The sequence below is a fragment of the Anoplopoma fimbria genome, chromosome 13 (genome assembly GCF_027596085.1).
Source record: "Anoplopoma fimbria isolate UVic2021 breed Golden Eagle Sablefish chromosome 13, Afim_UVic_2022, whole genome shotgun sequence".
Taxonomy (NCBI): domain Eukaryota; kingdom Metazoa; phylum Chordata; class Actinopteri; order Perciformes; family Anoplopomatidae; genus Anoplopoma; species Anoplopoma fimbria.
Window position 1 is genome coordinate 17,372,187 of NC_072461.1, and position 22,592 is coordinate 17,394,778.

General features: G+C 42.4%; 2 protein-coding genes across 2 annotated transcripts in view; both read right to left on the reverse strand.

Moving 5' to 3' along the window:
• The window catches only part of hmcn2 (hemicentin 2), a 45,546-nt gene extending 40,183 nt beyond the window's left edge, over positions 1-5,363 (reverse strand). Inside the window, exons 1-4 of the mRNA XM_054610093.1 lie at positions 5,102-5,363; positions 3,411-3,481; positions 2,634-2,792; positions 1,979-2,101 (exon numbers count right to left, since the gene is read on the reverse strand). Of these exons, the coding sequence (XP_054466068.1) occupies positions 1,979-2,101; positions 2,634-2,792; positions 3,411-3,481; positions 5,102-5,363 (615 nt within the window). The remainder of the gene's footprint in view (positions 1-1,978; positions 2,102-2,633; positions 2,793-3,410; positions 3,482-5,101) is intronic.
• A 1,539-nt stretch (positions 5,364-6,902) lies between these two features.
• On the reverse strand, positions 6,903-22,319 carry ncs1b (neuronal calcium sensor 1b). The gene is made up of 10 exons (XM_054610765.1): positions 22,194-22,319; positions 21,384-21,505; positions 20,245-20,387; positions 17,121-17,145; positions 13,059-13,197; positions 10,178-10,256; positions 9,605-9,693; positions 9,450-9,527; positions 8,541-8,648; positions 6,903-8,066 (listed from the first exon to the last, which is right to left on the reverse strand). The coding sequence occupies exons 3-9, from the start codon at positions 20,306-20,308 to the stop codon at positions 8,550-8,552; spliced, it is 573 nt and encodes a 190-aa protein (XP_054466740.1). The 5' UTR covers positions 20,309-20,387; positions 21,384-21,505; positions 22,194-22,319; the 3' UTR covers positions 6,903-8,066; positions 8,541-8,549.
• Positions 22,320-22,592: the final 273 nt, after the last annotated feature.

A 22,592-nucleotide genomic window follows, 5' to 3' on the forward strand; every position in this document is an offset into this window, starting at 1 on the left:
GAGAAGGGTTAGCTAAGGCTGGGGTGATGCTGTATTCCCCTCACTCATCCAGGTGCTTTACCTGCTAAAGCAGAACCGTGGCCGTGCAGTAATTAAGCACATCAGCTTGACTCCAGACCTCCCAGTGGCGAGGGGTCAGCTTGGTCTTTACTCAGGCTTAAACACCCTCAACTGCTGACATTTGCAGGAAGATGTCTCGCTACAAATCAAGGCTATTATCGTGAATCAGCCCCAGATGGACCCCCTGCTCACTTCTCAGAGGGAGTTTCGAGACACCTTCCGATGCTTTGCCCGTCACAAGTGGCCTGTATTTTAGAGGAGGCAACTACACCATAAAAGGTGCCTTTGTTTTGCGCACTCAGGAAAACGACTGAGGATAAATGTTACCTGGGCTTCTGGATTTTATGTCTGACAGCCATTACCAGCCCGTAAACTTACTACTGCATCCACATAATGAGAAAACCATAAGGACAATGTTACAAATGACTCTTCAAGGCACTTGATTTGAGTGTCTGTGCAGCTTGCTAGGTAAAAACACACAACAACTGGTCATATCCTATGTTGCGAAACCGCATCTACATTACATGCATATTTAAATCCCTGTTTATCCGCTAACCCCTAAACATCACATCATCTTAACATCATCTGAGGATGGCATCATTAACCATGAGGAGCACAGATCATGCATGGTCAAGAGTATAACAGCACACTAGCAAAGCTTTGTCTACGCTCTTGTTAGCGGATCCACTGGTTGAGCATACTCCGTCGAATTTAAAAGAGCGTAAAGATTCAATGCGTAGAGCTGACAATGAGTTTTTGTTTAAGGACTTGGAGTCAACTCCACTGGGCAGCTGTGTTGGAAGGAGGGAAGCCGTGACAGATCGTATCCTGGGATTAGAGAGTCAAATAAGTAGTCTGTTTTCTCTCCACTCTTCCCCTAGAGAACACAAAAAGATTTTATGTGTTTTTATTTGGCCGCACTTTATTAAACTGCTATTAAGAGGGAATATTTTGGTTATATCTGTAGTACTTCTGGGGTTTTACGGATTAAAGGATTTGCATTAATTTGTTAAAAGCATGCCACCCAAGAGCTATAATCACACAGGTCTAGAAAACCCACTGGCATACAGTAATTCAATGTGGATCCAAGATAAATGTATTTATCAAGTATACACATGTTTACATGTGACAGTACACTAAGAACATTTCAAAGGTTACTTTAGCACAAAGTCATCTGGGGTAGAGTTTCTGAGGGCAAAAGTGAGTTTGGTCTCCTATTCCCTTAATAAAGCAACACAAATATCACATTCAAACACTCCTTAAACAGATGGCAGGATTATGGGGTGATAATGAACCAAGCTGCCCCACACACTGGCATTGTATGTTTTGCTACATGCATGCGTAACTTAACAGGAAACAGGCACACACACGCGCACACACACACTTAAACACATGTCAGTTCAGAGGTTCAGTGGGCCACCAGTGTGCAGAGCTGTTGGCTCCAGCTCAATAGTGCTGCCCAGTCATCTCCTGTGTTGACATACAGGATACCAGTGTCTCTTTCAGAGGAAACTCTGGCTTCTTTTACGTCTGCCGGGGAAGTGAGCCCTGCTGTCTTTGGCTTCTTAGACAGGGATTCTGTTACATGCTGCTTCCGACATAAAAGAGTCACTCACCCGTATCGTATGAACAGGAAGTTTAATATCTGCTTTGGAATCATTTGATTACACTAAATGAAATTGCTATTATTACATCAGTGGGTCAAACAGTGGGTTGTTTCCTTTTTTTTTGCTATTGCAGTTCTCCATTATAAGGAGATATAAGCTTTATTCATATGAACAACTGTATTCTACTTTATATTAGTAGACTCAGTGGGCTTTATTTTATTATAATACAAGTATTATGTTTATACAGATTTTACGAGGGTTTGGTGAAAGTAACAGTCACAGCACTGCCATGTGCCCCGGCATGCTCTTACCTCGTTGACCTGCTGCTTGTCAAGGTGAAAGATTTGTCCAGAGGAAGTGGCAGCAATCTCCTCGTACGCCATGTAGCCAGGCTGAGAGCGGTCTCCACAGTCCCCAGTCAACACAAATACCACCTGGGAACAGAGGGGGTGGGGTGGGGTGGGGTGGGGTGGGGGGGGGCAGGAAGAGTTAAGAGGATTACTACTGTTCACTGTTTGTTGTCTCCGGTCTCGCTTTTCAGTTGACTCCAAAGTGACGCTAATGCTCATTGTCATGCCTCATGTAGAGGCTGGGACTGAAGTCACTTTGAAGCGACTTTCCCCTCCTCAGCTGAGCGTCGGGGAGCTTAATTGGAATGTAGATCTTTCCCAGCATGCCACTGTATTTCTTTTGTTACAGCATGTGATAAATGCAAATATACTCAAACCTATGTTGGCCAGGCCTTTTTTTTTTTTTTGTACCTCTAGATTTAACCCTTTTCCTGCTAACATCACCTAAACAGCATTTAGATAATTACGGGACAGTGAAAAAAAACTAGTGGCATGTTTTTTTTTGTACTCTAGCTGTCATATGTGTGATAAAAGACAGTCTGCCAATATTATGAAGATCTCTACTGCCCTGATCTGTGAAATGCTCAAAACCCCGGTCCACTTTCTAGGCCTGCACCTGTGATTGCCGGAGCTGCACCAGCTGCAGAACATCTCTCTTTAGGCGGTAGTCTTTGGCTCTTGCGTCAGTGAACACGTAGATGAAGGATCCAGGCAGAGAAACCTCCAAGGCCTTCTTTATGGCTCCTATGCTCATCTCAGGGCAGTCACCCCCACCCTGGATGATAGAATCACACATGAGCAAATACTCCCGGAAGAAATAAACTCTTACTATCTTAACTTAGCATTCATACTGATTTAATACTCAAACACTTCTGTAATACCTCAGCTTTTAAAATAGTGTCCCATTTAGGTGAGACGTAGGGTATGGCTAACATTGACTCATTAAAAAAATACTAATTTAAGCAACACTAAGTAACTTCTGAAAGAAGAAATATGACTTTTAGAAATGAAAACTTGGTTTCATATACACGATTAAAAAAAAAACACATCCTTGCTCAATTAATTTCACTTTGGGGTTTTTACCACTACAGCCTTACCTGGTCTGGTGCGACCTGTGGCTTATGTCAGCTAATGTTAGCAAACTTAAGATACATAATGCTGTGTAACTGAAATTCCTTAGCGGGTTTGCTGACTTTATGACTCTCCTCTTCACTATATAATACCATTTTAACATAAATTGTCCCTTGGGGCCACAGTTGCTGCTGTTCAGTAGAAGTTACATAGGCTCTCTTTAAGCAACGGCAGTTCACACAGCTATAGCTTGGATTAGTGTGGGACCCTACAATGATCCCTGGTCCAATATAAAAATCACGTCATGTGTTCTGGTTCCCACCTGGACAAACAGCTCTTGCAGATCCTGCTGGAACTTCTTTGGGTCGGTGGTGATGGACACAGGGCCGATATCTGAAAGAAATGTATATCATGACAGAGACTCAAACAAAATCGAATGTGGTCAACTTCAAGAAATGTTCTGGTTGCTATAAAATACCGTATGCCTAAAAATATTCATCCCAACAGAGGAAGGGCTTAGGGGTAACTCTTCTGGATTTTTTTTTTTAACAAATCAACTATATGAGAACAAAGGATGTAGTTGTACTGCCTCTGTGAACAGAGACAAAGCATCTACAGCATCAAAAGCCCAAATAAGCCACAGTCTACTTTATCAGGACCAGAGCGGTGCCATGTAGCTTTCGTGCAAGACATGAATATCAATCACACACAGCACAAGAGAGGCTCGATTGGTGCTCTGACAAAATTACAATGTTCAGGTTTTGTTTCACACCAATCGCTACAATCTGGAAAAAGTTGGGATAACAATTTTCTGCAGCTGTCGTCAGCATCTTGTAGTGTTCTTCAAGCAGCAGCAGGCTCCATCGTGACGGATACGAACCTGCCAGGGCCCGACAGTTACTTGGATGCCTTCTGGGGCCGAATGCTGGAACAGTAAACATTAACCGATACACAGAGGGCGCATTTTTTTTGCTATAAAACACTGCTGTCCATAAACACAAGCCTTTCATTATAGTTATAACAGACAAGAGCGTTATCAGGTAGGGTGGAGCCTCATGATTTCTGTGTGTGTGTCTGCGCTTGTTATTTCGACTGTCAAATACCATTTGGAAGTATCTGTTTGAGACTAATGATACTGAGCTTGCAGACAATGTGTCAAGTTGATGACACTTCTAACTCATTCATCTATTTTCCGACAGTTGCGGCTTTTAAGTCCTCGTCTCCTCCTCGTGAGTGACTGTAAAACACTGACAGCCCTGTCACGCCTCTTCGTCAGCCACCGTGGTTTCCTTGCAATCTTGGAAGTTTACAAGGTCCCCAAGGGCAGGGCACGTTAAACACAGACAAAGTGTGTGGTGTTAGTGCAGCCCACCATTCCCCCCCTTTGACTGGCTAAACTGGGGGGCTACAAGGGTTTTCCGGAGGCTTGGATGGAGGAGGGGGGGTAATTACACACAAGCAGACAGCATATGCTTCTCATCAGTGCTCAAACACCCTCCCCCATTAGAGCACTCTTATTTTCAAGCTGCAGCTTTCTCATACGAGTGTAGATGCCGGGGGTGAGGAGCCTTACCTGTCCCAAAGACTCCTCATTCTAAAAAAGCTCACTTGTAAAAATATTCCTGCCTGAAGTCTTTGAGTTCAATGTGCTGCTCTGTGTCCAGGTGGACTTCTTCTGAAACAGCCAACAGTTACAGCATGTGGAGCAGGTCCTGAGATGTGTGTCAGATTGTGGTTATCTTTTCAAGTAAAACTATATAATTGATAGCTACAAAAAAAACTCTGATATGTACCCTACATGCTGAGTTTGTTTTAATGCAAAAAGAAGGTCTACAGGGTGCTGTGTTGCCTCGACCTGGCAAGACATCTGACCATTCTTGGCTGATTTGTTAAAAGCAAAATCTTAATTACATGCATTTAATCACGAACATATTAAGACTTAAGATTAAACACTTACAACAATAGGTGATTATTGGGTATCTGATCAATTGAAAAACAAAGTGGGTTTGGTACCTGGGTCATGGAAGGGGACCAGGACAAAGTTTTTGATGGGTCTGGTCCTACGGTTGAGGGTCTTCTCCAGGATCCGCGAGGCGCCGTCTATCACCTGTTTCAGATCGTCGTACATGGAGCCTGTAACATCGAACACAAAGGCCAGGGTCGAGGCGCTGTCACCGGATCCATCATCCTCCTCAGCCCGGGGGGGGACTGCCAAGAGCCTGTGCGCGCCGACACACAGCGCCAAGACCAGGCACTTCAACAAGACACCGCTCATTTTACTTTTATAGATTTACTGCATCTGTCTACTGTAATGATGCGAATCACATTAAAAAAAAAAAAAAAAAAAAAAAAAAAAAGTTTAGGAAAGTTTTAAAAAAAGTTTAGACTTCAGAGCTATTCAAAAGTCTGGGACTGCTTCCAATCGGTAGAAAAGATGTGAGGAACAATACGGCTCAGCTGATACACATGGAGATCCAGAGTGAAATGCTTCCACAGGAGTACATCCGTGCGTAAAGTTTGGAGGAGCGTGCGGACTGGCTGTGTGTTGGAGAGCCCCTGGAGAGCTGGTGCTCTGACGCTTCAAACAGGGGCGGAGATGGGTATTAAAAGGTTCCCGAGACCCAACCTGATTTTTTTTTTTTTTTTTTTTTTTTTTTTTTTTTGTGAGACCGCCTGCTTGTGTGAGCGTACCTCGACCCCACGGTGACTTCCAGACTTTAACCCTATCCAACGCCCCCCCCATTCATTTCAATGTTCTCCGTAATCGATGGGGGCCCCTAGAGACGCAGTTTTAAACAGCTTTTGCGCACATTACCCGCAGAGTGTGGAGCCTGTATGTTAGACACGCCGAGAACATTGTCTCAGTAACAGCCTCGTTTTTATAAATAGCCATCGTTTATATTCAGCTGACACCAATCTAATTTTATACATAGCCCACCCTGGGAAATCTCCCCTAGGCTTATGAATGGATGGAATAGTTTGACTTGTCACACTTTTTTTTTACTGTGTTTCTGATCTGGATTGAAATAGTTTACTGATGGTTCAATATTATTATTCACTCGATGTCTACCTATGGCCTATGAGATCAGATCTTACAGAGTGAGCCAGCCCAGATTGTATGAATGTTAATAATTCAGTGTCTTCTTCTAAAGTTTTAAGTGGTCGGGAACCAGAATATTTGAGACTAGAAGAGAGGGCTGTTCACTTCAAAACTTCTCAGATACTGCATTTAAAACTTCTATCAAATACAAAGTGAATCAAAGATATACCCAAAAGACAGAGCTGTCTCCGATCAAAGCTCTGGACCCTCCTGACCTCCTCGTCTTGGTATCAGGTGAATCTGTCCTTCAGAAGTAAACAGAGAGCAGGTCTGAGCAGGCCCAGTGAGCAGACAGAACCAGAGGCTTCCACACAAAAGCCACCGATCCTCATTAACCCGCCAATCAATTCCAAGAGGTCATAGTTTTATGCAGTTCATTATACAAAAAAAATGTGCAGACTCATTCCACAGAGTGAGTTTAAGATTCTGTGTTTCAAAGTATGACACACACACACTCAACATGACACTATTTTATATTAGTGAAGCAACATATTTTATAAATACCATGCAATCAAGTGTGTGAAGTCTTGATAATTGTCTTGAATATAAACCAAACTAGAATTTTTAATTCATTTAAAATACAAAAGGCCAAGTAATAGAAACGTTTGCCACTTAAATGCATTTTATTCTGTGCTCTTATACTGTTAATCAACAGGTAAATGACATTTATCATTCAGTAAATTATCATTTGCATAAGGCATAAAATCCGTGAAGCTGATAAAACATCTTAATGCTGGAAACAAAACAATTCAAGACTGGAAAAAAAATGGCATCATCACATGCTCTGGCCTCACACAAGAGAAATACAAAGTGGACAATTGCAACCACAGAGCTCGCAAAAAGAAGCTTTACAACCAGAATTGATGTGTATTTGTGCCTCTCAATGACCAGGGCTTTGTGCGTGCTGACTGCTGACTGAGGGTGGAGTGCGATTCTCTCAAAAGAAATAATGAGCCTCGGTTCAGATGCAAGCTGTGAGAATTTGCTGTGTTGTTTGGTCATGTCGTTCAGGATTCGGCTTGGCAACACTGCAGACACTAGACGCTAGTGCTAAAGGGGAAGTGGAAACACAATAGGATGCAGAGACTGCAAACATAGTAAAATGATCCATAGAAATCTCCCGGCTCCTTCAACACTCTTCTTCAAATAGAAACCTGTTCTCTCAGGAAAAGGAAACCTCAGTATGTGAGGAAAAAAACAAAACAATCCAACAATAATTAAAAATACAGTGCAATACATTTCAACACCTTTGATAAAAAATTAAACTTCATTCCGTTCTTATGAGGAAATTCCCATAAACGCAGCAAAGCAGAAAATAAATTACCATTCTATTTACATTATACAATGTACACTATACTGCTTTGTCACTTTAAGTTAGAGTTCACATTATCACCAAGTAACACATTTTTCCAGATTCTCCCTGTTTAGAGTCTCTCCATCTGGTGGTGAAGCAGCAGCACAGTTCCTCTGAGCGGTTCATGTGCATCCCCTGGTTTACAGTATGTGAACAAGACGCATACACTAACATCTCAGGGGGAATTCAGTTCCTTAGACTGTCAATGGGGTAACCACAACACTGCGTTTGCAGAAATGCTCGTACACAGTCCACAAAACTGAAGGGTGTACACGGTGCCAAGTGAAGCACGGATAAATGGAGGGTTTTGCCGACATGTTTGACTTCTCCGTCACATCAGAGGATATATTTGTTTTATAATCCGAACAGGAAATGTAGACGAACAGCTACTTGACACGAGTGCCGTACGGCCGTGCAACAAAAAGTTTGCAGTCCACATCTGGGTGAAGCGAGTTAAATGTGGCTTCCTCCCATGGCAGGTGTGATGGTGTTGGATTGGCGTGTGGTTGCAGAGATGGATCCATCTGAGAAGTCGTAAGAATGATCACCACTGAGTAGATGACAGTAAGTGGTGTCATGACACGTGGGTGTGTTCATGCAAGACAAATCCCTAAACAGTGCTACTGCATTACTAAAATATGTCTTTGCGAGCTCACTTCGCAGTTGACAAAACGCTGAGCAGGATGTCAGCAAAAATTGGCAGCGGCCGATGCATTACATTAAGCAGTGAGAGCAGAGAGGGCTGTCTCGCTCTTCACGCAGCACTCCAAGACTATTTGATTGCCAGCAAACAAGTGGGCCATTTGAATAATTCATGGTAACAAACTGTGAGCAGAAAGTGGTTCCTTCACTTTGGTTTCAGCCCACAGAATGAATTTCCTTTCTTTTATTCTTTCCCCTGTTGAACTAAGAATTAGACAGTATTATCTTAAATTAAAGCATGACTTGTGATTGAAAATCACCCAAGCAGAGAAGCACGCATGTACTAGCTCACTCACCTTACATTCCTACACAAGTCCATCATAGAGAGACAATGCCTGAACAATAGAGGGGTCTGCCTTTGAACCCTCCTGGAACTCCTGCAGAGTCAGCTTCCCATCTGCATTCTGGAAGAAGAACATGAGACGTGAGATACCAGATGAAACTGAAGGTCCTTAATGCTTTAACACGGAGTGACCAGCAGGGGGCAAAAAAGGCTCTAAAGCTAAATCATGTCGCTCCTGTTCTATACTGATCTTTGGTTCAGTGCACTTGGACCGTAGCCAGTCTCTGCCAATACAAATCACTAAGTGCTGCTGTGCTGCACAGCTAGACCAATGGGCTGATCTTGGCAGTGGTGGGCTGACAAACACACCCATGCAGGCCGCATCTCATCTTTCACTAAAGCTGAGTCGATTCTTGGAGCTGAGGGAATGGGCATTAGCACCGAGGGCTAGCGGTGGAGGAGACTATATATGATGTTTATAGACTGCAGGCGGTGTTAGTGACGCTGTGGTGGCCGCAGCTAACAGCTCTAAACTTAACGGTGTCCATTTCGAAGCCCTGAGGGTGGCAACAAAGGCAGATTCAGTCCTCTTAAAAAGGTAAACTAATAAACATTGCTCAAAGTTGGATGTTATACCATAGTAACATCAAATGGTACAGAAACTAGGGCATTATAACTTTCTATAACATCAGTCATATGATATTATTTAGATATTAATATACTAATGTTAGGGCGACCTCTAGCTCACCTGGTAGTGAGTGCCCCATTTAGGCACTCTGAGTCCTTGACAACGGCCCAGGTTCAATTCTAATTCTGACACTATACTGTGTATCATCCCATCTCTCTCCCCCCACTTCCTGTCAGTCTCCAGCTGCGCTTATAAAAGCCCTAAAAATATATATTAAATAAAAAATATACTAACCTTGTCCATCATTGCAAAGATGCGGTCCACTCTCTTTTCCGGTGTGTTTTCTTCTTCTGGCAGCTCCACAGTGTTCCCCTACGATATTAAATCATTACTCTTTGTACCATTCAAACACTTCAGATTTTATATGTCTGTTGTCTTATAAAACTTACCACCATCTGATATATGGCATCGACGATGTTCAACATCTCATCTCGGGTGATGTAGCCATCATTATCAAGGTCATAGAGTTTAAAAGCCCCTGGAAGGAGAAAGATGTTAAATCATATTTTGGTAGTGGAGCGCATTTTGTGATCAGGAAGCTACTGTGACTTTAAAATGTACAACAATAAAAGACTATATTAAACTATATTTGTACTATATGGATTACAAAGCACACATGCTCAACATGACTTGGGGAGTGGTGAAAACTGGGTGAAGAGAGGCAGCAGCCTTGTATTGTTGTTACCAATTCAAAAGTGGCAGCAGTAATTAAGCATTTACTCTTTGTTTCAGGTTTAAAACTTATTGTTGCAGCTTTTGTTGCAAGTTTTCTCTGGTGTTTTATTTCAAAAAAAAAGGTTTGGCAACTTATTGACCCCCAGGTTGCATGCCTACTATTTCTTGCTAATAATCTCCTATTTGCTGTTCTTTAAGAAACCGACAGCGCTCTTTCAAATGCAATGCATGGCAGTCGGTCCTGAATCCTGTCATTTAAATGTCAAAAACAGGATGCATCTTCTTACATCTCAACTTTTCATCAAGAGTCCCCCGGGAAGTCACTGACAAGGCCTGGATGAACTCAGAGAACTCGATGCGTCCATCCTACAGCGAGAAAAAAGGAGAGAGGGAGGGAGAGAGGGAGAGAGAGAGAGAGAGAGACAGAATGGCCCAGAGACAAGTTGAGGATCTTGCTTCACACTTGCTGTAGCTGTTCTTTCATGATGTCCTTGCTGTACTCTTCTGAAAACGGGGCCAGACGTTTGCTCCAAGTCAGCTGCTATTTTAGCCCTACACCTGGCTCTCTCCTGAGGCAGAAACATGTCACCTCTGGTCATTAGTGAGATGGATGCGACTGGCTTATTGTCTAAAAGTTACAGCCGCCGTATCTCAGTGGTGAGGATGCTTCACATTTCCTAAACGATTCCGCATCATGAATGGGTACTGCAGATAATTCTGTCTGACAAGGTAGAAAAAATTCTGACACTTATTTCCTCTGAGCTTTGTAAGAACCCCATGCACCGCATATTACCACAGAAGCTCAAGATTTCCAATTACCCTCCCAAAATTGTGGCCTTGAGCGTTCCTCTGTGAGGCCACACTCTGAGCAGCGCAGAGAAATGTCTGCTAACATGGATAAACAGAAGCTCAAAGTGGCTCAAACGCTGCCAATTCAGACCGACTCACCAAGTTATGACCTCCAGCCTCCATCAAATGCATGGGACTTACTCAAATGAAATGCTTAAAAGGCTCTGCATAAAAGACACGCCATTAACGTAGTGAAAACAACAGCTTGAGGACAACAAGCAATGTTTATAAATCAATGGCCCTGGTAGTGGAGCCTTCAGGCTTTGGTCAATTTATATACTCTTCAGATTCTTTTGTGCTGCATCAAAAAAAGGATTTCCAACATTCTGCTAGAGCGGCTGCCTTTCTGTAACCAAGTTCAGCCACAGCTCTACTTTCTAGAGACAGATAAGCGCTCTTCATGGCCCTGGGGTCAGCCAACTTTATCTCTATCAGACATCTGACAAGCCAGACGATGCTGAAGTCATGCATTGCTGATTATTTAAGTCATAAATACTGTTAAGATCAATGCGTTCTCTAACTATAGGGAGCCTAACGCTAATGAAGGTCACAGATAAACATCAGACGGAGGGGTTGTCTGATCTTCCTGACACAAAGCCTCTTAACTGAGTCAATAAACCTCCAGGGACTAACCAGCATCCCAGGAGCTGTTCATCCACAGTTTAACTTCCTAAACACAATTTGAATAATCTCATACAGCTGCAATGAGGTGGATTACTCATACAAATGTTTCTTTTAACAGTTTTAACAGGCCTTGTTCGAACGTGCTTTCTCATCATATCCTCAAATTCTTAGACGTTGCACCCACATAACAGAGACAGGAGTTCCATTAGAAAAAACATGCGTACATACCTTTTGAAAAATAAACTGGCAAACACTCTTGGAAACTGATTTCTGGCACAAAACTCAGAGTTACAATTATGTGTTACTATTAATGTAATGACTCATCTCTTTTATTGGACTGAATCATTAGGGCTGTTGAAATACTGACTGACAAATAGTGAGCAGAGAATTATTTTACAGGATCTATGAAGTGTTTTGATGTAAAAATCCTTCAATACTTTAGAAATATAATAGGATTCTGTCTGAACTAACCTTACAGTTGACAAAAAAATACAAAGCACAATAATATGGCAACACACTGACAGGGTGAATTCACAAAGAATGGACTGCAGACGCTGATGGCACAATGAATTGAGCATCATCTACCAATATCTGCCCCGTCTCAAGGTCAGATTCACAAAATATATGGCGCTAATTATATTACAGTGCAAACATGGCCATACAGTTTTGCAGCTGGGTGGAATTCTCTCCTTTTTTGCATTTGTTTGCAATGATCCATGTGGCAAAGTATAAATATTGCTATTAAGCCAAGAACACAGTAGGAAGGACTACGACAGAGGTTCGTTCTGTCTGAAGAGGTGCAGAAGCATTCCTCAAAACTTCAGGCAAAGAATATGAACCTGACAGAAAGAAACTGTATTAAGGATTTTATATCCCAGTCTGTCAGTCCTTCCGTTACCACCAACTCTTTGAAAACTTTAATAATTTCACCCTGTGGCTATTAGCACTGATCTTTGTGAATCGGAGGCTTTTGAGGTGCATTTGAGTAGAAGGGGGCCTATTTAGAGCCAAAAGTTGAATTTTACCTTAAACTTTAAATTAAAGTGCACATTGTATAGGAGCACCGAGATGCTATTTGCCTGGCAGCATAGTACCGGGTGCATTGCGCCCTTTTTTTCGGTGCTTTGAGAATTACACAGCTTCTTTTTGTCCTACATGCGCAGGTTTAATGGATGCAAAAGCCGTGCAATCCTTTCGTGAATTTTCCCACTCCACTTAACACGGTTTACTCTACAATGAATGTCCAACATGTCCTTATACTGTATATTTTGCAAACACTATGGCCAAGAATTTCAATACAATTTAAGTGTCTTGAGTAGGAGTTTGAATAAATAATCATTTTCTGTATACAAACCTGATAGTACGCAATTTTCTTACTCAGAAAAGCAAAAAAGGGCTATGGAATAATTAAAGCAGAAAAAAGAATAGGATCCCTATACCATGCAGGTTTTCTATTCTGTGCAACCTCTGTCTGAGATAATGACGTCGAAATTAGCTCCCCCCTCAGAGACTTTTAACATCATGTTCCTTATCTAGCAGCAACGCCACACAAAAAGTCAGTGTCAAACTATTTCTTAGTGATTTTTAAGTAACAAAAGGTAGTAGACTATTGTCATTTTTATTATTATTATTATTATTATTATATTTTTTCTGCCTTGTCATAGGACAATAAAACATATGACATTGATTACAAACCTTATTTTCATCAAAGACATTGAAGACAAAGGAGGCGAACTTAGTGGGATCTCCAAAAGGAAAAAACTGCTTGTATATCTTCTGAAAGCCGACAGCATCCAGCTGCCCACTGGGACAATCTTTAATGAAGCCTTTGTACCTGAAAAATAAAGCACAGATAGAGTATTAAAACAGTTAGAATAGCATTAATAATGTAATAAGAATACATAATCAAGACAAGATTGGAAAACAATGATGGCAGGCTGAAGTTACCTCCTCATCTCTACAGCTTGCATCACCAATTCAGTGTGCAAGATCAAAAAGGTAAAGTGCAAAGCTATTTGTCTCATTCACAGATAAGGCGATCACCCTAATCCAATAGCAAGCCTAGAATGGTTAACTCTAATCAAATTACTCTCTAGTCCTCTTTTGATAATATGCGTGGCTGATGGATAAGTCTGAGAGCTTCCTCTTGCCCCTAGAAACGACACATCTAGAGAGCGACTTTATATCTCTATTAGCCTATATATAGAATCATTTCATAAGCAATTTCAGGCGCAGTCAGTCAGAGGTAGGCAGTTTCCTTGTATGTCTTCATAAAAGGAACACAGCAGCCACAAAGACTCACTAGACTATAACAGGTCAGGGAGCAAGGAAGTGACTGTTAGCATTTACAAAAATAAATTCTAGATGAGAAGTAGGGAGGAAATAGCAGGGAAATAATAACACTCTAGTTATAAAAAGCATCGCAAAAAGCTTTTGCTCTTGATCAACGGCAAAAATGACGCACGTTCACACAAGGGAGCACTGCATGTTCGTCTCTGATTCAGAATAAGGCCGGGCTGTAATTACGGCCAGAGAGAAAGAGAGACAGAGTGCTCTGATGGGGAATGAAGGCCAGGACAGATCTTTTCCACTCACTCTCTGGCTCCTCACTCCTCTTAAACTCTTTACTTTTAATCTGCCCTGTAGATAATGAAGCCAGCTCTGTATAGTCGAAGAGATGGAGCGACGCTTTGAGGAAAAGCTGAGAAAGAGTTCAGCAAGAAGAAAGCATAACCATGTGATTGTCACATCTGAATTATCTGAAGATATGCAGTAAAATGAAAGCCTTACCCACTGTAATGCATAATACAATCAAAATGGTATTCAAAGTGCAGAGCACACAATGCATTTCATAATCCAACACAGACCCATTTCACCTGAATTCTTCAGTCATTTTAATGTGGGACTATGGAATATTATATCCAGCAACCGACATAAAAGGCTACTGTTACATACTGTATTACATAGCTACATAAAGGAATAATTTACTGCAAAAATGATAAATTGTAACTATATAGTATTTAAAGACACATTCTTTTTGTCACAGGTGCAGACACAGTGCACAAAAAGCTGTCATAAAAATGGGGGAATATTAATATCCAAATTAATGACTTCTATCTGCTAACTACGAGGTTTACAAGGACAGGCTATTTTTGTCTAATTCACTAATTTCAGGTGGGTCAAATATCCTCCAATTTTAGCTTATTACAGTTAGTTCAGGTTAGATTCTGGAGTGACACTGGGAGTGGGCATTTAGCTCTATGGCCGACACTCTTGAGTTGCATAATGGTATACGTTCAGGATAAAAAGAAAAAAAAGGAAATCTTGGCCTCTGCTGCTTTGATTAGGACCGCTTTTTAATCTGCTTCTTATGAGTCACAGAACATTATGGGGCTATACTAGCCTGAGGGTGCCTGAGGAGCAGTATGTACTAATTTAAGACCACCATAAGGACTTCAAAATGGTGGTGAAAGAGTACTCATCATTTTCTCATTGCACCCCTATAACAATGTCAGATTCACGTTGGAGACTTTTTTCAAAAAAGTACCAAAGTGATGCAGTCTTTTTTTATTCCATGCATTCTTCTTACTTCTCCAAACCTGGGGCATACATTACCCACAACACAACTAGACCACAGCAAGAGATTTCGGTATTTTTGATAGCCAAATTTAAGGCATTCTTATCAAAACTGTTTCCTCAAATTATGTCTTTAAAGACAAAGAATAGCCAATAAACAGATTTTTTTTTACGGTCTTAAATCTCAAGAATTGGTAGGGCTCCCTTTTGACTCAAATACTTATTTTCCCTGTTCAGCCAGGTCCATGGTCAAATCAATGTGATTTATTTGGCATACAGTAATAAACATGTCAGCCTGACTTCCACATTTAACATACTACCAGTGGAGTTACATAAGCAGAAGACACATCTACAGTATAAAGTTACTGCACTAGTGTAAACATGCTTGCCCAGTGTCAGCTATTCGTCAGAGTCATAATCAGAATCACCTTCATTTGCCAAGAACACATCATGTCCAAGAACTCTGACTTGGTGACACTGGTGCTAAGACACGTACACAGACTGTACTCTAAGTAGTGCTATAGTTCAACTACGCCATGTACTTGCAGGAACATAGCAGACGTGGCACAGTGCATCAGACCACAGCGGGGGGGCAGGCATGAAGATTAAGTATGTATTACTGGCACTGGCTCCAACTCGTTGGCATCTACCATGGTGGTTTGCTAAAGAGTTGCGCAGGATGTGTCTCTTGCTACAGCCTTGCTGGCAGGGACATCACTGAGCTATGGCGTGTTTGTTATTGATTTCAGGTGAGCCTCGAGCATACTAATGATGTTCCCTTAGAGTGGAATTAGGAAGGGGGACAAATTTAATGCACAACACAGGCATTTATCTAACCCCGCTAATTCTTCTATGTCTGTGCCTGTGCTCTAATTACACGCCATCTGGCATTTCCCCTGGTAAAATTCCCTCTCATCCCTCACACTCAGCCGTGTTGATTGCTGCTGATCTTCGAGTGAGGACTCATGCAAACCTTGTTGTGAAAGACAGTGAGAGTGATGGCGAGCTAGCTGGCTGCACAGCCGGAGGGATGGAGGTTTGGGGGGGGGGGGGTATTAAGCCCCAGTGCACTGAGTCAGCCCCAGAGACAGGCCACCTAGGAGGCTTTTGACCTGCCGATGCTCAGGGATATCTAATGCTGCTGCTGTTGAATGGCAGCGAATGTGGCTTGTTCCCCCCGTAAACCCCCTAGCAGGGGACAAAGACAGCGAGTAGCTCTGGAGACAGAGCTCTTTTCATGCATGTAGAATCAGGCCGTGAAATGCCGAACCAAAGCAGGAGAACTGAAGTGTGAACATGGAGGAGTGATTGTTTTATTGCAGCGCTCCCTCCTCTGATATGCACCGTTCTTTGCTTTTAATTTCCAAATAAACAGTAGTCCAAGAGCAGCATGCAGCAAACAAAGGAAATGACTACGCTCATGTTTGGATCGTCTCTGTAAATTAAGATGCATTGTCTCTTGTCAGTGTGCCAGCGGCTGTAAAATTGCGCCTTCAGAAATTCACATCTTAGCAGCAGTGATCACTCTCACCTCTTCTGTAAGTTATCACGGTCTGAGGCGTCTCTTTTTCATGAATACGTAACATTTTGATATATGTAAGTACATGTTACACGTTGTGAGTTCAGGCTGGGATCAGACAAAGGCGACACCTCTGCAAGATGATGCCGGTGCAGGTCACGCTGAATAATAGGTAGAGAATCTGACAGACAGGATTACTAATCGGCAACCTTGTGGAGGCGCTGTGACCATGTAGTGATTAAGTGCCTGAACGTGAAACAACCTTATGCACCCAGGCCATTATTCTGTCGTCAGACATCCCTTTCGCATTTAGAGTAAAAGGGGTTGAGGAATGCATCATGGATATGTTTGGATCAGTGTTATCAGCCTTCAAAGTGAGTTAGTCTTCCAAGTCACTCTATTTTCAGAACGCATCTTTCTTCAGGGTAGAGTGAGAGAGATGACTTAAAATCAACCATCAAACCAAATGTTAATACAATATCCACGGACTCAAGGAACAAAATCCTGAGCAAAATATATCAAAGGGGGCTTTGCAAGCTTTCAGACAAGAGAAGACCCCCCCACCCCTGAATCCTTTGAAGTTTGCCTGTAAAAACACAATTGCTTATATACGACACACTTCACATTGCGAATGTAAAACACAAAAATGAATGCACACTTACCACTGCTGCACCTCTTTCTCTGTAACTGTAAGAGAAATAAAGAGCGACATTAGCTTAAAAGAAAACTTTGGCTGTCCTAGAAAAATAAAAAGTAGCTTGCCGTTAAAGGAGCCAAGTAGCATCATTAATCATTATGGCCCAATCCCTTCACATATTCACACTTAACAGTGTCAACGAGCAATTATTGGAAATTTGCCATGTCTTTAATTCATCGATTCTAGCACATTATCAGAGGAGATGAATAATATTATCTGCTGGCCAGGATAGTAGAGGAGTAAAGCCCAAGTAGGAGTAAAGCCCATGGGAGGCCGAAAAAAGATAAAACAAGACTGAGGGAATGAAGGTCAGCCACAGATTTAGAGAACAGTTGAGGAGGCAGGATGTGTTATCATTCCCACACAAACACCATTATCTGCCAGGATCTAATCAACCAATCCCTCATGGCTTTCCCTTGACTCTTTACTTTCTCTCAAGTAGCCACAGCGATTTTCAGCCTCTCGGCCCCTCGGGTTGCTAATGAAAACAAGGGCTGAAAAAAATCAATAGCATTAGTTTAACCAGGTTGACAGAGACTTTGTGAATTCATGCCACGGTAAGTCTGAGGATAAATGCTGTCTACTACTGTACCATTTCGGTTGCTTTGCCTGGGGAAAAGCAAAAGCCTCATTTATACAACAAACTGCTAGTTAGTTAATAGATAATGTATTCTACTGTAATGTTTAACCTTGAGCAGCTCATAGTCATGGTTACTGCAACCAGGTATACAACCCAGAGGAAACAAAAGGGAGCTTCATGTCATGCACTTATAATAAACTAGGGAATTATCAAACATCCTCATATTCAAGACGACTGGTCAGGAAATGAAAATATGTACTCATGACAAATAAATTCCAACACTCTACTATTAAATCTACATGTGTATTACATTATGTGAATACACAGCAGCGCTGGAGCAGAATCATACAGAGGCTATCGATAAGAAGGCCAGGTCAGGTAGCCCTCGGCCTCAATTTGTTCTGCTCAGCATTTGCAGCAAGAAACCCATCATTTGACCCTTTCCTGGGCAATAAATGTCAGGGTCAATCTCATGACTGTCAGCCAAGCCAAGCTTCCATTAAACTGCCTTCAAAAGTCAATGTAGTCAAAAATGGAGGCAATTTACCATGGCTACGCTTAATGAAACATTTTATTACATAAGTCAGTTGGAAGCGATGGGGGATAATGCAATCGGACCATTGCAGGAGAGTGCAGGGCATACTCAGCTGGTTGACCCGGCAAGGTCTGCGAGAACATATCCAGCCTGCACTCTGCAACACTGCTCACTGTGAGCCTCTTCACGGTTGTGACAACTTACAAAATCATCGTGCCATTACATGGACCTAGCCTACATCCTGCAGACTTTTTAATAGGACTGCTTGCCCTTTCTTGTAATGCCAGAACAGAAAGCTTTTCTGGTTTGATTTAAGTACAAGTGAGGCTGCAACCATTTTTCACAGTTTTCACTAAGAACAGAAACAGCGGCTAGCCAGAGCCATGGTACGGCAGTGTTTTATTTGAAATGCAAAGTCATAAAATTGTTCTTATGAAGGTGCATGCATTTTCAAACCTACAACAAAGCGGAAGGCAAATGTATTTTGAACTGAACAGGTCTTATTTACGGGCCTGGCCTTGTTAGTTGCCCGTCAACACAGACGGCTTCATTTTCTGGGGGAAAAAAACATCCACTGTTTCTGGGAAATAACATTCTACCACTGAAAGAAAGAAAAACACACTTAGGCACAGAGAAATTCATGTAGTCCCCAATCTGTCAAGAACCGTAGGTAAGAGAACACTAAAATGGAAGACAAAGCTTCTCATGGGAGAGCAAGAGAAAGAGGCAACAGGATGAAGGAAGGCAGAAATTAATCTCTAGTCAGGCAACAACAGAGAAAGGGAGAATGAACATGCTGGGAGAGAAGCTTGGTGCCCCTCTCAGCGATGCTAACCAGATAAGATCCTAATTATACTATTCCATACCCAGCTGAAAGAGGGCAATTAGGGGATAGAGTGAAGGAGACGGGGCGATGGGGTGAGAGAGAGAGAGGGAAAGAGAGAGAGAGAGTGTAGAGGACAGTAGCAAACAGCCATGCCCAGCACGAAGCCCAATCTTCCTCCACAGCAATTTCCTGCCACAACAGCCTTCCATGGCTCTGCTATGGGGAAACCCAACACACAAAAACACTGTCATTAAGCAGCCAATGGATGACAACTCCCACCCACACCTGCACACTGTACTGCTCAAATAATAATAACACTGTACGCCAGAAATAACACACAAACTATTAATATGGTGTCTTACGAGCGGACATCATTGTGGTAATTATAAATGTGATCTCTGCTCAAATTCGACTGTAAACTATGGGGTGATATTTCTTTGTTCAACAGTAGATTGTCAACCGCATTGGTGCTAGCAAGGTGAGAAAAGCAAAAGGGTGTAAATTTGCAATGTCCTGACATGTCGACAAGAACAACACAAATCCATGTAGCTGCAATGCAAGAGATCCGATCACACCATTTCACTTTAGACTGTTAATATATCCTATATCTATCTATCTATCTATCTATCTATCTATCTATCTATCTATCTATCTATCTATCTATCTATCTATCTATCTATCTATCTAATAGAGAGAATCCATGACTTGCATATAAAACCACATCCTCATCTCAAGAAAACACAGCTCGATAGCTGCTAACAAACTGAGCAACTCCATATTCATGTATCCCTTCAGCATGAATAAAAATGCTGATTACAACTTTTGCCAAACCTTAATCAATCACAATCCAACATTTAAATGTAAATTTAAATAAAAGGGGGAGCTTATTCCCAGCTGACATTTAGTTCTCTCTTTTGTCGATAATGAGAAACTGGTGTAAAATCTCATTATATCCCAGCAGACGGAGCTATTTTATACAGAACACATTGATAGGAACATATGATTATTAATCTTAGAGATTCTTCACACAACATATAGTCTTTTTCTATTAGCCAGAATGTTCTTTTATTCTCATACAGGCCAGATAAAAAAAAGAGTTTGTGTTTCTAAAAAGACACGCAAACAGAAAAAGACAGAAAGGTACTCACAGTAGGTTTTCCTTGTCAACTCCTCCACCACCTCTGGCTTAAGCTTGCTGTTTGATTTACCCATGATCTTCAGCTCTCCTCCACACCTCCAAGTCCACCTTGGCACGCAGCACCTGTGACTACCTCCTCTCCGGTCTGCTCCTCTGCCAAAAACATACACAAAAGTGGGCCTGTTTAGGTGCAAGGACACCGGTGAATTAAGAGAAGCTTTTTGTTTTGTTTTGGAAGGAAACTCCCATTCAAGCTAAATGAGTCTAACATTCTGTGTAGATCGCTCTAGTTTCTCTCATGATCCGCTCCGTCATCAGCCCTGGCACTCCAGACAGGCAAGTAAAACCCCAGAGGGCCCTGCAGAAGACAGGCCGGCAGGTTGTTAAGTCTATATGAATGCCGCTGAGTGCCTATGCATTCGCCTCATTTCTTCATAGCAGTCCGTGGGCGCAGAGTGGCGTCTGAATGCGTTGCTACCTTTCGTCCTTGGATACAAGAGTCACTCAGTGGCTGGGTTAAGCACGTTCACTCCCTCACAGTCATCCTCTATTCTTCTCACTCCTCCCACCCCTCCTTTTCCCCTCCACTGTCTCTATTGCTCAGAGTAAGTTACTGTAGAAAAGAATCCTACCTCTTGACAGCTGAGATAAGGAGGTGTGTTAACCATAATACAATGAACAGAGCTCGCCTTGGATGCACCCTGCTGCACTTTTCACTCAAAGTGTTAACTCTAATCCCTGGATTTTACACAGACATAGCAGATTAAGGAAAGATAGAAGGTTTCAGCAATAATTGATGGAAGGCAAAAAGAAGCGAGGTCTCCACATAGTTCTAGATGCGAGCTGAAAATGGATCTGGTCGTGGTCTTAAAATAAGTGTGTGAGCTGTCTACCGAGCTTAGAGGCGGATTTGAAGAGTGACAGTTTTCTTTTCTTCTCCGTTCTGACTCATATTTCTACCTCCGTCTTCCTGGCCTCACAACAGCATGGCATGGTGATTTCCTCCTCTCTGTCACAGCAGACAGGAGATGAGGGATAATGGAATTTCTCTGTATCACCAGCCTAGCGTTGGCATGCACTGATGCCTAACCACAGCAGCTGTCTAAGCCACACACACAAAAAAAAAAGGGGAAACCAGGCTCTAGGCACCTTCACTGCAAACATCTGTTCTCTGTGTCCATGGCCAGTGATGTCCTTCTGAGGGATGCCACACTGGTAATCACCATCTTGTGTTTTGCTCAAGCCTTGTGGTCCTGGGTGTTACTTAGACACTATGAAAATAAACAGACAGACAGCAGTCACAAAGGGAATGAGAAGCATTTGCTGTGTTTGAGTGGAGAAATGGAGTGTGTTGTCACCTGGAGCCACAGACACATGAAGCACTTGACTGGAAAAACACTCAAAAAACAGACAACGACCTTTTTCTACTTCTGAATATAACCTACAGGCAATGCACAGTGTGGAGAGTTGGTACTGTAAGTGCAGGGGCTATTATATAAAGTAAACTGCTTTTAATTGGTATTAATGTAAATGACTCTACTGTTAAGTGTTCATTCAAGTCTTGAAAACAGCACAGCTAAAAACACATACGCACGCCTACGTAAATTCGTGACAAATGGATGGCAGAATTAACACATATGAGCGAGCGCTCTGTTTCCATATCTTCATATTTGTTTTGGTTGACAGGAGAGAAGAAACAGAGTGGCGCGGCAGCAGCAGCAGCAGCAGGTGGGACGTTGCCTGGCAGTGCCATAGCAACACACATTGCATGGCTACCGTACAAACAGCTACGTCGCGCGGAGCTCGCTAGTCATTGTACTCGCAACGCTTGGTACCCACGCTGCGAAAAGAAAACACACACACACACACACACACACACACACACACACACACACACACTAATAAAACTCTCCTTAACATGAATAAAAACCGTCTCCATGTACAGTGACTTCGGTTTACCTGAGCTACAGAAGCGGGAAGTCGCAGTTGGTCCCGCAGCGGAGAGCCGTTGACCAGCGCTGTCTTCCTCCGCCGAGTTCCAGAGCGACTCGTTGCTGCGCGGATGGCCGCCCGTGCGCTGCTCTGATGCCGCCGTCAGGGAGTGACGTTGCTGCTGGCTCCGACCAACGGAGCTCGGTGCCACAGAGACACTGACGTCGCTGTAGCATTGGTCATACAAGGACTCTTTGTATGCTTTAAAGAGCCTTTGCACGTGTCATCTCGTGTTACAGTGAAGGATTAATGTACCCAAACTCACTTTTCTTTTTTTCTTTTTTTTCTTTTACACGCATTTTTGGGACAGTTTAAAGGCAGATGTGGCCCTTAAGGTGGCTAGTGAGCCCTGTAACACAATGATGT